The 16,190-nt window shown below is 36.6% G+C and overlaps 1 protein-coding gene across 2 annotated transcripts in view; it reads left to right on the top strand.

Moving 5' to 3' along the window:
- Positions 1-16,190, top strand: part of DMXL2 (Dmx like 2) — a 116,290-nt gene that overhangs the window by 76,275 nt on the left and 23,825 nt on the right. For both annotated transcript variants that reach the window (XM_054041058.1, XM_054041059.1), the window contains exons 23-30: positions 510-774; positions 3,203-4,311; positions 6,269-6,460; positions 8,366-8,442; positions 9,327-9,457; positions 10,761-11,009; positions 15,191-15,372; positions 15,876-16,006. In XM_054041058.1, the coding sequence (XP_053897033.1) occupies positions 510-774; positions 3,203-4,311; positions 6,269-6,460; positions 8,366-8,442; positions 9,327-9,457; positions 10,761-11,009; positions 15,191-15,372; positions 15,876-16,006 (2,336 nt within the window). The remainder of the gene's footprint in view (positions 1-509; positions 775-3,202; positions 4,312-6,268; positions 6,461-8,365; positions 8,443-9,326; positions 9,458-10,760; positions 11,010-15,190; positions 15,373-15,875; positions 16,007-16,190) is intronic.

Genomic DNA, 16,190 nt, shown 5'->3' on the forward strand with positions numbered 1-16,190 from the left:
TTGTTATTTGTTAATCATTTCACAAAAGCTGTGGAAAGAGAAAGTTGTACAGTGGAGCAATGAAAAATCAGTTATGCAACATTAATGCTGCCTGTGTGTGTACGTATTACAAGAGTCTTTATTACAGGATATCAGATATAATTCTGCATACGGTTCAGTACCAAAACCTCCCAAAAAACTAATGTTCATGTAATTAAGGCTGAAAATTTGTGCTTAAGCCTGAAGGAAAAAAGTCCATTAGATTATTAATCCATTGATACACTACTAAATAAACCAGAATTTTATAAAAATCTGGGGGGGGAAAAATCAACACACTTCTGACCAGAGTGGAAAAAAACATACTTGGATCTAGGTTTCTGACCCCCAAATTTGATGTACCTTTTAAACATTTTACATGATGGGAAAATTACTCTTCATTCTAAATGTGGGTGGTTATTTAATTCATTCTTTCTTTGAGAGAGCTAGGCTTCCCTAATGCAGCAGCTTGCTTTTCACGCTTTATGCCACAGGTGTGTCTTGAAAAAATGGAAGATATTCAGCTGGCCATGGTTATTGCTCGTTTATATGAATCAGAATTTGAGACCTCCCTTACCTATACATCCATTCTTTATGAAAAGATTTTGGGTTGCCAGAAAGATGGAACTGGCTTCAAATGTACTAAATTGCATCCTGATCCTTTCCTGCGAAATCTTGCCTATTGGATAACGAAAGACTACACTAGAGCACTGGACACTTTATTGGAACAAACACCTAAGGAAGATGATGAAAATCCAGGTAGGGGAAATATCAGTGTAGTAATTTTCAAATATATTTTATCATTAGGATTTATAGATCCTTACATAATTAAATAAAATAATTAAGCATTTAAAAGTAAAAACAGATCCTTAAATATGAAAAAGGCATAGTTAAAGTAGCTGTTACTGTAGCTGTAATTCATTAATGCAATAATTCTCAGGATTTCAACAAACAGCTAATATCTGTTAATTATCTGTTTAATTCTCCATTGTGTTGTAGTTATGAAGTGTGCAATAGCTACAGTGTACTGTTACCATAAGCTTATTAGAGTATAGTTATTTCATTTTTACAAACGCTTGTTGCGGTTCATGGGTGAGTGATACCAGTGATCTGTCTCCCTGTGGGCACTTTCTTCAAGTGATAGGCTTAGGCCTACACCTACACTGATCAGAATGGAATCCCGAGATTCACCCAACTTTTGACTGGACCGCCAGGGTACAACATCCCATTTCCGCAACCTGAGCACTGTTGTTCTGGATCTCTGCAGGACCGAAACCTTAGGCCATGTCTCTACGTACAGCGCTCCAATGGCACAGCTTACCGATACAGTGTGTCCAGTGAAGAGGCTCTATACCAATAGGAGAGAGATTTCCTGTCAGCATAAAAAACCCACCTTTCCCGCTAACATAGCGCTGTGCACACAGAAACCTATGTCGGTGTAACTTATGTTGCTCAGGGAGTGGAATATTCACCCCTGCATGACATATGTTTTGCTGACATAGGCGGTAGCATAGACATAGCCAAAGTCACCTTGCAGCTAGCAGTACAATAACCACCAAGCCCCGAGAGAGAGAGAAATAAATACTGATACCTCCCATGTTCTTCACACTGCTTAGGAGCCAAGGATTATGTCTAAAAGAACCAAAATTAAGTTTAACGCCTTCAAAAATGATTAAAAATCTGCTTGAAATCCCAAATCATTAACAAAGCTCACCAGTAGACTTACAAACCATATTAAAGTTGAACGGTATCAGCTTTGTTTTGTGACATTTTACACTCTGTTACACTCTTAACCAGATACAACACATTATTAATGAATTAATTAGTAGTAGTAGTATCAGTGATCAGGCCCCGTTGGGCTAGATGCTGTACGGATGTGTACTAAAAAGACAGTCTTTGACAGAAAACTTTCATCCAGCTCAACAAGGACTGTAACAAACAAATGGAGTGGCAGAGTAGGAAATAAAAGGAGGGCAAGGTGACAGCGAGTCAGGCAAGACTTGCATGCTAAGCAAGAGTCACAGGTCACCATCTGCATAGTAGTGAGTGGAATAACACCAGGATTAAACTGGTATAAGAATGGGGGAAGCAGTCCCTTCATAGTCACAGCATTCCTCCTCTTGGGTCTTGAGCTGCCATTGTGAGACAAATCAGACTCCCCATAGCATTCAAAGCTGTGATGTTCTTAGATATTGGGCAAGTTTATTCTGTTTAAAAATAAATAGGATGTTTATTTCTAAATAAACATATCAAATCAACTTTTAGAAAGAATTTGTAATCCATGTTGTCATGTGGGAGTCACTGATTGGATTCCTCACTCCAAATCCTGTAGTTCTTGATTGGAAACTTCAGGAAGGTGCTCTCTGGAGGTGGAAGGGATAGGTGGAGAGTGGTTTTTTAATAGTTTTAAACAAAATGGGGAACTAAGGAGTATTCACCTGGTGGTATTACATTATCTGTTTTTTTTAGGAGCATGTCTTTAATAAGAGAGCTGATTTTTAAAAACGTGTAAGAGTAACTAATGTATATAACTCAATTTATAATTTTTTCTCTATTAATAAACAAACATTGGGCTCATTCCTGGATCCACCAGCCAATCTTTGTAAGACCAGAAAGGATGGAAACAAAAGTGCCACTTTACATCCCCTTCCCTTATCCTGGGGGGCAGGTTCAATCTACATTGCCGGTTAGAGCATCCTTGAGACTGCTCTAATTTGTGCCCAGTTGTAATAACCTTCAGGCAGCCATTTCGGTACCAGGGATTACCAGAGTTCAGCAGTGATGCAGCCAGGTCCCCTAGCCTAGCCATTACCTGAAAAAGCTGCTAGGCCAGGGCCAATTGCTGGGTGACACTGAGCTAGGCTGATTTTATGCCACCAAGGAATTCCCCTATACTGTGGCAATCCCAAGGTGACCGACCAAGCCAGCTTTCCTCTTTATTTGAGTTGCCTGAGTGCCATAAAGCAGAAGGAACAGGGGGTCAGTATGACAACTTTTTATTCTTTCCATAATCAGTTCATGTTATCACTTTTCTTGTGGGATATGTGATTTTTTTATTTTTTACAAATATGCTAGACAGTTTTGGTAAGGTTTTGTAAAGTCGCAAATAAAGGTTTGCAAAACAACCTTAAAATAATATTCATTTGTATGTGTTTCAGTAGAGGTCATATTTGTTTAAATCCTCTAGTTATCATCAAGTCCTGCAATCCTGTGGTGTTTAGTTTTTACAACTACCTTCGGACCCACCCTTTGCTCCTCCGAAGACATTTCAGCTCACCAGATGGAACTCTGGCCACTTTAGGTATAAAAACTGAGAAAAGTTTTGTTGATAAAATTAATCTTATAGAGAGAAAATTATTCTTCACCACTGCAAATGCTCATTTTAAAGTGGGATGCCCTGTTTTAGCTCTTGAAGTTCTTTCCAAAATTCCAAAAATAAGTAAAAAGTCCAGCATTTCTACCAAGAAAGATCAATCCAGTTCAAGTACCACTAGTAAAACTGGTGTGATTCTAGAGTCAAACACTGTGAGTGATGGTGCTGAAAGTAGTAATATAGACTGGTCAAAGCCATTTTCAGCTTCATCTGCTTTGGAAAGTAGCACTGGTTCTTCAGCACAATTTGACTGGAGTCAGCCGGCAGTAAAATTCGATGAGGAGTCTCTTACTCTTGACTGGGGTGAAGACAAAGATGGCTCAGAGGAAGAGAAAGATGATGTTGGTTTAACAATGAAAGGTTCGAAATTGGACTCTAAAAATGGAAAACTAGATGAGAAGAGTGCACACATTGATGTACTACAGACACCTCCAGGGGAGGACTCTGATGGAGGCGACGCTGAGGTTGATGTAATTGCCGAACAACTCAAGTTCAGAGCCTGTTTGAAGATCCTAATGACCGAACTTAGGACTTTGGCTACGGGGTATGAGGTAGACGGAGGGAAGCTTAGATTTCAGCTGTACAATTGGCTGGAAAAAGAAATTGCTGCTATGCATGAAATATGTAACCATGAAGCAGCTGGCAAAGACTATTGTGAAACATATACTAAAGTAGATGGTGACCTACTAGATCATGAAGAAATTGTGGATAAGCCAGATATTGGCTCATATGAACGTCACCAGATAGAAAGACGTAGGTTGCAGGCGAAACGAGAGCATGCTGAAAGACGAAAGTGGTGGCTGCAAAAGAATCAAGCTCTCCTGAGAGTTTTCCTAAGTTACTGTAGCCTTCATGGGGCACAAGGTGGTGGTCTAGCATCTGTAAGAATGGAGCTCAAGTTTTTGTTGCAAGAGTCACAGCAGGTAAGACAATCTTTTAAAAGACTTTAAATTGAGTTTAGTTCATTTTAAGTAGTTTAGGAATTTTAGTCGTCTTGCAACCACAGCTCGTCAGACTGTGATTTTTGTCAAATCACTCACAAAGTCAGGCCAGAGTAGTACTTAGATCAGACATTTCTAGGGTACTGCAGTCGGGTTGGTAAGTCAGTACATAGAACTTTATAGACTTAGAGGGAAGAGTACCAACTCCCCAGGTGGAATTAGGGGGCACAGTCTGGTATTTTGGGATGCTGCTTTTGCATAAATCTTAAATCTGGATCCTGGCCATCTATGATTATTAAAGATCCTATTTCACTATTTTCAAGTTTAGAGTGTTCTGAGGCACCTATCAGCATAGCATTTAAGCTGGTATCTAAGTGTTAAGACTCAGTATTCTATGCGCATTCCATTTTTGATAATTACATGTTGTCCACCTATATTGTTCCAATTGGAATTTGACAAGCTCTAATGCCCCCAATTCTTGCGAATAATGCCATGGGACAACAAGTGATTGGGCTTAATTTGTATCTCATCCAAAAGACAAAAATCAAACAATATAGTGTCCCCAAGCACTGTCTGGCATTCTCTGTATTTATTTCATACTAGAGAAAGTATCTAGCAGCTAAATCTTAGGACTGCAAGTAGGATTTATTTCCTGTTTAGCAACAGAGATCCTGTGTGATGATGGACAAGTTGTTTAACTTTGCTTCAGTTTTTTCCACATTTAAAATAGGAATAAAACTAAGATTATACGAGTGTTGTGAGGTTTTAATATGTTGTTTGTAAAATACTTGGAGTTCCTCACATAGAAGATACTATATACGTATTTTAGAGTAGCAGCCATGTTAGTCTGTATCAGCAAAAAGAACAGGAGTACTTGTGGCACCTTAGAGACTAACAAATTTATTTGAACATAAGCTTTTGTGGGCTACTGCCCACTTCATCGGATCCATAGAATGGAACATACAGTAAGAAGATATTTATACATTCAGAGAACATGAAAAGGTGGAAGTACCCATACCAACTGTAAGAGGCTAATTAATTAAGAGAAGCTATTATCAGCAGGGGAGAAAAACTTTTGAAGTGATAATCAAGATGGCCTATTTCGGACAGGTGACACAAAGGCGTGAGGATACTTTAACATGGGGAAATAGATTAAATCAGTGTAATGACCGAGCCATTCCCAGTCTCTGTTCAAACCTAAGTTAATGGTATCTAGTTTGCATATTAATTCAAGTTCAGCAGCTTCTCATTGGAGTCTGTTTTTGAAGCTTTTCTGTTGCAAAATTGCCACCTTAACGTCTGTCACTGAGCGATTAGAGAGGTTGAAGTGTTCTTCTACTGGTTTTTGAATGTTATGATTTCTGATGTCAGATTTGTGTCCGTTTATTCTTTTGCGTAGAGACTGTCCGGTTTGGCCAATGTACATGGCAGAGGAGCATTGCTGGCACATGATGGCATATATCACATTGGTAGATGTGCAGGTGAACGAGCCCCTGATGGTGTGGCTAATGTGATTAGGTCCTATGATGGTGTCACTTGAATAGATATGTGGACAGAGTTGGCAGCGGGATTTGTATTAAACTCAGACCACTGAGTAGCCTAGGAGCTCAACTCATGTTAGTGCTAATGCATTTTTTATTATAGTAGTGTTTGGTATTAAATAGTCCTAACACTTGTTACTTAGGGCTAGTGGTTTTATCTTCCTGCTAGGAATCAAAATGTATTCTAGAAAAGTTGAATGTATGTTAGTCCCTGATCCTGGACCATTAAAGTTATGAGAGCTTTGCCATTGACCTCAATGAGCATAAAATTACATCCATATTGTATAGCTAGAGATGAAGGAAGATTATTCTGTTTAATCATTAAGGTTGTAAATATGTGCTCTACTTCTGTTGTCAGCTATGTGACCATCTTACCTACTGTATTTTCTTTTAAACAGGAAACTACAGTAAAGCAACTTCAGTCTCCCCTTCCATTACCCACAACGCTTCCACTGCTTTCTGCAAGTATTGCTTCAACAAAAACTGTAATAGCCAACCCTGTGCTGTACTTAAATAACCACATCCATGACATTCTTTACACCATAGTACAGATGAAATTTCCACCCCATCCTAATATCGAAGATGTAAAGGTAAGGCAAAAGAAGTTCTCTCTGAATTTGAAAATGAGATGATATAGTTATTTGTATGTTTGTATATGGTAAGAAGGGAATGTGTGACAGCATGGAATATGTGTTTCAGATGGCCACATTACTCATACATGATGACTCTTAAGTTGAGCAATACAGGTAGTCTCAAGAAAAATCAAACTCACTCTTTCAAACTTTGTGGCAATATATCTGTTCTCCCATAATCTGGGTGAATGTGGATATCTTGGCACTTGGCTGTTTCCTTCCATCCATTGCCTAGTGCAACAGCCTTTTAACCCAGAGCATGAGTGACCAGAACACTAGTCCCAAATCTGGGCCTTTGCTACATCAGTGAATCCCAGTGTTTATGTTGATCAATGAAATTCATTGTTGCAGAACTGACCACCAGCAATGCCCTGGGTGGAATTAAAATGACAATTATGTATTATAGAAGGTCTTAAAATGTATTCTGACTTGGAAGTGAATCCTCTTAACTCATGTATAAACCCCTGATAAAATTGCCATAAATTGTTGATTTTAATGAAGCTATGTTGATTTACACACACTGAAAATCTGGCCCCATATTCTGAGCTGAAGAAACTCTGAAGCTAAAGACCAATGTGTTCAGAGGAAGTAAAAACAGATGACAAAAGTCCCAAAGAGTTTAATAGACAAAGACATGGTTTACGGGTGAGTTAACAGGAGTTACTTTCAGATGATCATACTGCAAATTTTAATTCAATATTGACATTTAAATGAAAAAAAACCTGGAAAATAGAATTGGTTGTCAAATTGTTGCAAGAATTAAAAAAAAAAAAAAAAATCCTCTCCAGCTGGTCATCTCTCATTCTCTCCATCATTTTCTTCCTTTCTCTCCATTTAGCTCCGTTCTCCATGCCTTTCTTTCTGCACTACAGCTCAGCCAGTCTTTCCCCCCATAATAACTGATATTTTTGCATGCATTTTATTTCAAAACTGAATTGAGAAAGAAAAGATAGCATTTTCCAACCAACAGTATAAATAATACAACAGTTATTCTGAGGGCAAGGACCTGGCTGACCAAGAGGAATGATAGAAGGGGAGATGGAAATAAGTTAAAGGTTTTTAAAAAAAATAAAATAAAATAAAATAAAACCTCCAGCACTTTAACAGCACCATTTTCTTTGCTTTTTGGACTCCATTTTTAATTCTTTTCTGTAAATATTGGAAGATTTCTGCCTCAATTGAAGGCAACAAGAAGCTGAAGTATTGTCCTTGCTGGCAGACTGCTGGAAAATTATGCAAGAGAACGGTTAGAGAAGGCTGATTATAGTTGTGAGTAGAGATGTACATATACACAGTACAGTTATTGCAGAATTGCAAAAAAACCACACAGTGATTATACAGCTCTTCATACTAGCCAGTTAGCATATCAGGATATTGAGAAATAACTGTATATTATTGATTATGTAGATCAGATGTCTAGAACCAATCAGAATATTGGCAGGATATTGCATAACAGAAAATTGTAGTTATTTAATCTGCACTCAGTGATGGTGGTAATTCTATTTCAGTGTAATCTAAATTGTTTTGACATTTACATAATTAGAGCATCAGTCTTAGGCATGTCTTGGAGAAGGGTTTTGATTGCAGCATTAGATGCAACAGAATCCTGTGTGTAGCTAAATTTTAATTTAGTTAAAACAATTGGGATGTAATTTTTAAATTAGTATATTGTATGAATAAAATAAATCACAGTTAACAATTCCTTTCTTCATGCGATGTATAACTAGTTAACTCAACATTTGTGTTTAACATTCAGATTTTCTCAAAAGCCAGTCTCACTTAATTTGTTAATTGTGATTTTAAGAAAAAAATTGCAGTTTTACAACTTTTCATATAAAATTTAATTGGATGATTTTGTTTTAGGTGCATACACTTCATTCATTAGCAGCTTCACTTTCTGCATCTATTTATCAAGCTTTATGTGACAGCCACAGCTACAGGTAAAAATTGATCTCTTCTTACAGTTACATTTAAAATGTGTTTTTTGTTTTCACGTAAGAGCAAACTTTCAAAATGTTGGTTCTTTATGCATTTATTTTAAAATGTGAATTAAGCACATATATACTCGTGTGTATACACAGCCAGGCCTAAGTTCAATGTGCAAGACTTTGTGCACACATGTATATAATGCAATTAATGCATTATGAAGAAACTGTGTGAATGAAGCTACAGTTTTTGTTACCTTCTTGTAACATTTTCAAGATAAACTATATGGGTGCCCTCCATTTGCCCAATTTTAGATGAATTAAATTTAATACCAAAAATTGTTTAGTAGATTTTATGGCACGGAATAAAGAATAAAAATATCTAGTCACTCAATCTATGATTGAGGCTCTATTAGAAGGAGAACACTTTAAAAGGCAATTTTCCACAGCAGACACATTGATGCATAGGAGCAATTTCTTCTCATACCTGACAGATGAACAAGTTTCAGATAGTTATATGGCCAGCTTTGAAAAGAGTAGAGAATAAATACACCTACAGATGTGAGGGCATTTTTCACTTTTCACAATACATTTTCTGATTACTAAAATCTTTGAAAATGAATCTTTTTCTCATGCCCAAACATACAGACAGAGAGACTGGAATATAAAACATTGCATGCAGACTAAGATTTTTAGCACTAAACGTTAACTATTTTTTACATTGTAAAAACATAATGACTTTACTCAGTCTTCTAAAACTGCTCCTACGCACTATACAGAATTTCAAATGTATTTTCTGAAAAATTAAAGACTAAAATGACTTGCCATATATACACTATACTTCATTACAAGAACATTCTAAAATCCTTTCTCATTAGAAAAAATTGATTTGTGTTTAGCAGTCAAACAGAAACAAATCAGTTTACAGGAATGGTTTATCAAGGACTGCTTTTGAGTGATCGACGCAGACTGAGGACAGAAAGCATTGAAGAACATGCAACACCAAATTCAACTCCTGCTCAATGGCCGGGTGAGAAAAAACTAAGTTATTTTTCACAACAGTATGCCAATGCCACTTTTTCAGATGTTCCCCACTCTAATCTGTTTCTCACTTAATGTCTTGATTTTTCTTGTGACTCAGAACATGCAGTGACATCTACAAATGCACACCAGGCTTAGTGTTCAAGCCAACAAGAATCTTGATAGCATACATTAGTCATCTGAAGATGCAGATATCAGATATGCTTCCCTTATTGAAAAAAATCTATTTTGCATTCTTGCTTCTTAACTCTTGGGTGAATTCCATCAGCATTTAATTTATGGCTCCCGTATGGGAACAGAAAGATGCTCACTGTGCCCCAGATATCTTCAATGAGAGAAAGATCAGGATCCAGAATGTAAACTTGGTTCCCTGATGATTTCTTTTCTGGGAATGACCATTCCTCTAAACTGTCCCATCCAAGAGAAGTTCTTCAGGCATTTTTATGGCCATGGCCTCCTTAGGTTTTATGTATGTATTTTGTAAAGTTGCACAAGGCATTATAATGAATCTATTAAGAATTTAGTGTTTACATACAATTTTGGAAATACTCATATGGTGCCAAGAGTAAAGGGGATGAGACCTACTCCTAGAACCTCATGGATAAATCTGAACTGTCTGTAGTATTTGCAGGAAAAGAGGCACAGTTGCAAAAAAGTCTGATGGCTTTATAGTGCCATAGAGTTTAACGCCAGAAGAGACCACAAAATCCATCTAATCTGACCTCCTGTCACCAACTCTATCCAGCACCCACACACTAAACCCAACAAATTAAATTAGACCAAAGTATTACAGCCCACTGGAGATTAGACTATTATCTACCACAAGCAGAGAGGAGGGACCGAGGTGCACCAGTGCCCCAGGCCACTGCAATAGCAGAGATATGCTTAAATGAGATATACCCAGATAATCCTGGCAAGTGACCCACAGGTACGTGCTACAGAGGAAGATGAAAAAAAAACCAGAGTCAATGCCAAGCTGACCTAGGGGAAGATTTCTTCCTGACCCCCCCATATGGAGATCAGTTAAACCCTGAACAGCTGAGCAAGAACCATCCAGCTACACACCTGAGACAGAATGCTCTCAGGCAAAGGTCTGTCTTGGAAAGGAAAATCATAAGGAAACAAATGTTACAATCTATTCAGATATAGGGATAATAAACTTAATTTAGATCAAAGTACTAAATGGCCACTCAGAATTCTTTGTTTAGCATGAAATGAATATAAGAAAAATACTGACTTGTTTTTTGTACTTCTATGAACTTCTTTAAGTCTTTTCTTTTTTATTCTTGCAGGTGTGAGCTCACTTATAAATCTCTTAAATTCAGCCCAGGATGAGGACCAGCCAAAGTTAAACATTTTACTTTGTGAAGCTGTCATAGCTGTTTACCTAAGTCTCCTGATACATGCCCTTGCTACTAATTCTTGCAATGAATTGTTTCGGCTAGCAGCCCATCCCCTGAACAGTCGAATGTGGGCTGCTGTCTTTGGGGGAGGTGTGAAACTTGTTGTGAAACCCCGAAGACAATCTGAAAATATTCCAGGTACTTTGTGTTGATTAAATTTCAGACCAATAAGGTGCATTCATATAATTTGGGGGAAAGAGACTAGTTTAATTTCCTTTTTTTTAGGTTCCAGGCACATAGTTTAAAAATGAACTTTTAAATTCATAATGTTTGATAGTATGTGTCTGATATCAGTTCTTAACCTTGGCTAAAAGTTGTATTCTTGCCAATCCATACTGATCAAGAATTCTAAGATTCTCATTAATTCCTTCAGTATGATTATGCAAGTCCTAAAAATACCTTTACCCCGGAGGAGGTTATTTTAGAAGGACGGGGGGGTGGGGGGGAGGAGAGAGATGGTTAGCTCTTGGAGGTCAGTATTGTCTTCATATATTCCACATAACACATTGCGGGTCCTAAAATATGACACAAATATTAGTTATTGACTTAATGAAAAAAGCAGTTGAGCAATTGGCATAGTCTAAACTCTTTATTGCTCTCTGGCATTTTTTTATCCTTTTGTTTGCATAAAAAAATTTTAAGTTTGAGACACAGGGTTTTGAATCTCCCAAAATTTAAATTAATCTAGAAGAGTTAAAATTATCTGTAGATTTACAGTACTCCTAAAACAGTCTTCTAGGGAAAAGTACATTTTGCAGTGGAAGAGTAATTCTTGGCTAATGGTTTTCAGCCAGTTATCACTCATAGTTCAGTACATATTAAAGGCTCCCCAGTATCTGCAGCTCTGTTTTCCATCATTACTGATCATCAGGTGTGTGTCCTAGTCTGTTCAGTTTTCTAGCTGTTACATATGAGGTTTGAGTGTCTGCTTGGCTTAAGTATGATCATTGATTTAAAACACAACATACTGAGACAGTCATCCAGTTTTCCTTCATTTAGAGCTAAGCAAGAATGAACGAAATAAGCAATTATTTATGTTCATGAATGAAGCAGTTCTCAGCTGTAGAATATAATTTGATTCTACATAGCGCTCTCTCTTTTTGGAGTGTCCCAAATCCTTGTATAGAGTCTGAGATACTGGTTTTGACAAAGGGCACACACACTCTTTTAGATTAACTCAGACACCACCCTTGTCCTAGTAATCCTCTTGCTCCCCAGTCCCCCGCCTCTGCCCTGCATGTGTGATGGATTCAGAAGCAGACACTTGATTAATAGATTCTAGGACTGGAAGGGACCTCGAGAGGTCATAGGGTCCAGTCCCCTGCCCGCATGGCAGGATCAAATACTGTCTAGACCATCCCTGATAGACATTTATCTAACCTACTCTTAAATATCTCCAGAGATGGAGATTCCACAACCTCTCTAGGCAATTTATTCCAGTGTTTAACCACCCTGACAGTTAGGAACTTTTTCCTAAATGTCCAACCTAGACCTTCCTTACTGCAGTTTAAGCCCACTGCTTCTTGTTCTATCCTTAGAGGCTAAGGTGAACAAGTTTTCTCCCTCTTCCTTATGACACCCTTTTAGATACCTGAAAACTGCTATCATGTCCCCTCTCAGTCTTCTCTTTTCTGAAGTAAACAAACCCAATTCTTTCAGCCTTCCTTCATAGGTCATGTTCTCAAGATCTTTAAATCATTCTTGTTGCTCTTCTCTGGACCCTTTCCAATTTCTCCACATCTTTCTTGAAATGCGGTGCCCAGAACTGGACACAATACTCCAGCTGAGGCCTAACCAGAGCAGAGTAGAGCGGAAGAATGACTTCTCGTGTCTTGCTCACAACACACCTGTTAATACATCCCAGAATCACGTTTGCTTTTTTTGCAACAGCATCACATTGTTGACTCATATTTAGCTTGTGGTCCACTATAACCCCTAGATCCCTTTCTGCCGTACTCCTTCCTAGACAGTCTCTTCCCATTCTGTATGTGACAAACAGATTTTTTTTTCCTTTGATCTGATTTTTGAACAAGAAGAGAACACAATTTGTAGTTCATAAAGGTTCTGACTACTGAGCTGTAACATGGATAGCTTCCACTTGTTGGAGGTCTGAAAGATAGTTATTAATTTCTGTGTTTTGGAAATACCATGGGGCTACATTGTGCTAAACACTGCACATAATTATAAATGACAAGTCAGTACCTACCTCAAAGATCATACAGTTTAAGTAGATTGTAGATATCAGTCCTAGGTATGAGAGGTAATCCATGCTACAGTATGTATACCATTCCGATGAATTTGTGATTTTTGTGTCTCGGCTAGTAAGTGAGGAAATATCATTAGTTTTATTTTGGCAGACACTGCCCCTTACTCATCTATGCTCTTCTCCAGCTTTTAATTAATTGCTAATTCATTTTGAGAAAAATCAAAGGAATGAAAAATGTATTTAAGTGGAGTTGAATTAAGCAGGAAGTCATTTTGTGTGTGTGACATCAATTTTAAAACTGCTCTGGTATAATTATGTAAATGTTAAATCTAGCTTTATAAAATGTTAATGGCACAATGGACACATACAGCAAATAAACCCAGTTTGAGGATATTGGCAAGCAGAATCTGAAAATCTACACATTTAATTTTATTTATATTCTGTACTGAATTCAACATATTTGTTTAAAAGGAGAGTCCTTTAACTAAGATAGAACCCCAGTTTTGAAGCTTTTGTAGTTGAATTTTTAAAATGTTTTATATTACACAAGTTAGGTTCTTAATAAATCATGGAAAGCAACAGTGTAACTTAAAATTTCACCTGTCAACTGATCGATATTTTACTATTGGTAAAATATAACAAGAACTACTGGAGCCCTAAAGGTGATCACTTTTGATGATGTACTTTGGCTGCCACTTTGAATACATACATGTAATTATCCTCCCAAATGGATGCACTTTTCCTTGAAAAATCACTCAAAAACTACACTGGAATAGGCAATGAATAATCAGTTTCCTACTCGACCCAATTCTGGTAAAACAAAATGCTCAGACAGCAAGACAGAAAATGTAACACTTAACAAGTCACCACTCATCACACCAAATAGCCGTGCAGTTGCTGCTGGCTGTGATGAAGAATATTTACCCCAGAAGGTTGGTGAGCAGCTTATATGCTGATTGCTATGTATTTTCCAGTAGAAATGTTTCAAAAAGTATTGACAATATGGCATAAATTTTAAGAACTGGTTTTATTTTAACTGGGATTGTCTTTCCTTTGTAACGGAGTTTCATTTTTACTATTAAATTGTGGAAGAAGTAACTCTGAAAAGTAATTTGAATTGAGACATTTTGAGTGAAACTTTTCTGAACAGTATTTTTATTCTCTACTAGTTTTTGATGCTTGCTAATAACTCTTCGTTTTGCAGTAATTACATATTTCAAACTGATTTTTTATTGAATTAAATAATAAAAGTCGATTATGTTGGGTAGGAAAATGCTGTAATTATCTTACCTATCTTATTTATACTGCTTAACTTTTGCAATAGCTAGAAAAATATTCCTAGATGTACAGTCAAAGACTTTCATTCAAGATAGATTCTGTTTTCTTTAAACCTACTAGCTGCTGCTGCAGTTTCTGATGTTTCAAAGGACAGTAATGAAGGTTTGTAAAGATTTGCAGTGTAGATGGATGTTAGTGTGCTTTAAAAGAGGAGAGTATTTTTAAATCTCTATCTTCTTTATTATAAAGTAAGTGTAAATCTTCAGTTTTGCCTATCCAAAACAGCACTAATTTTTGAAGTCCACATTCATATTGTGTTTGATTACATTAAAGAAACATTAAAATCAGTCCTCCCCCGTAGATTTTCCTAAAATGCCAGGATAAATCTAGATTTCCTTGATTTATGAAAATTTCAATTTAGTGAAATTATATACATTTTCTCCTTTAGAAAAATCCTACTGTATATGGGTTCAAGCAGGAATTGGTCTAAAACTTATTTTAAAACCTGTAGCTCCTGAAATAAGAGAGATTACAATTTCTTTTCCTAATGCATGTGGCATAAGAATGGTAACTCTACTTGGATTTATTTAGTTGGATTATTTACATGGTTACACTTACTTTATTTAGAGACATATTTAAGGAATAGTACCTGAAATGTAGTTTAGCTTTGATTTTGTTTTAAGCCTATAAGATTTTATTATCCCAACACTTTAACCAAAATTTATGGTTTTGGTAACTTCATTTAAATTCTAAAATTAATCAGTTTCTAAAAATAAACTATGGATAGCATTTGTTTCTTACAATGATTTTAGCTATCTAAATTCATTCAATTTAGCACCTCCCGTTCCTTCAGAAGAAATGGATAAGCATCGTCGTCGATTTAATATGAGAATGCTTGTACCAGGGAGACCAGTAAAAGATAGTGTTGTACCTCCACCTGTGCCTGCAGAAAGGCCTTCTTACAAGGAAAAATTCATTCCTCCAGAACTCAGCATGTGGGACTATTTTATGGCAAAGGTAGGGCATTTGGTGTTGAACATAGTGGTATCAGAAGATTCTGACTTTTTTTAAAAATTGACAATATAAAATTAAGTACTTTGTACAGAACACATGCATCTTTCTCCCCTATTTTAAAGGGCAAAAACAACATTTCAAGAAGTGTTTTCATTAATGTGCCTCACAACCTGTAAAAAAAATGTTTGCAGGTTGCTTTCCCCACAGAAAAGATGAAAATGTTACATATGTTATATAACTTCCAAATATCAATCTACTTATCAATCTAGCACTCTTCTGACAAGCAAAAAATAGTGGAAATGAGCATTTTTATCCTTGCTACATGCTTATTTTTGAAGGGAACATCTAACTTACAATTTAGGTATATTAATAGATTTATATATCAAGATGCTCTGTTTTACTACTAAGTTATTTAAGTGACATCTAAATAACTAGGAGAACATTAAATGTTAAAATATTGACAGCTCTGAAGAGTTATTATAACAGGTTTTTGTCTTACATTGCAGCCATTTCTTCCTTTATCAGATAGTGATGTTATATATGATTCTGATGAAAGCATTCACAGTGATGAAGAGGACGACGATGCTTTCCTTTCCGACATACAGATCCAGGAACACAAAGATGCCAATTCTTACAGGTTAGTGGAAACTATACCATAGTTCCAAAACATCAATCCTTAAAGTGTTGTGTGTTCAGCTTTTCGTCCAAAGCAAAAGATGATATAATTGGGCCTCTTTTCTGTTGTGAAGTATATTTTACAGTATCTATTCATTTAACAGCCAGGGGTTTACAGAGGTGTTACTGAGATAAGAAACTGGCCT

Source organism: Malaclemys terrapin, chromosome 10 (assembly GCF_027887155.1).
Source record: "Malaclemys terrapin pileata isolate rMalTer1 chromosome 10, rMalTer1.hap1, whole genome shotgun sequence".
NCBI classification, from domain to species: Eukaryota; Metazoa; Chordata; order Testudines; family Emydidae; genus Malaclemys; species Malaclemys terrapin.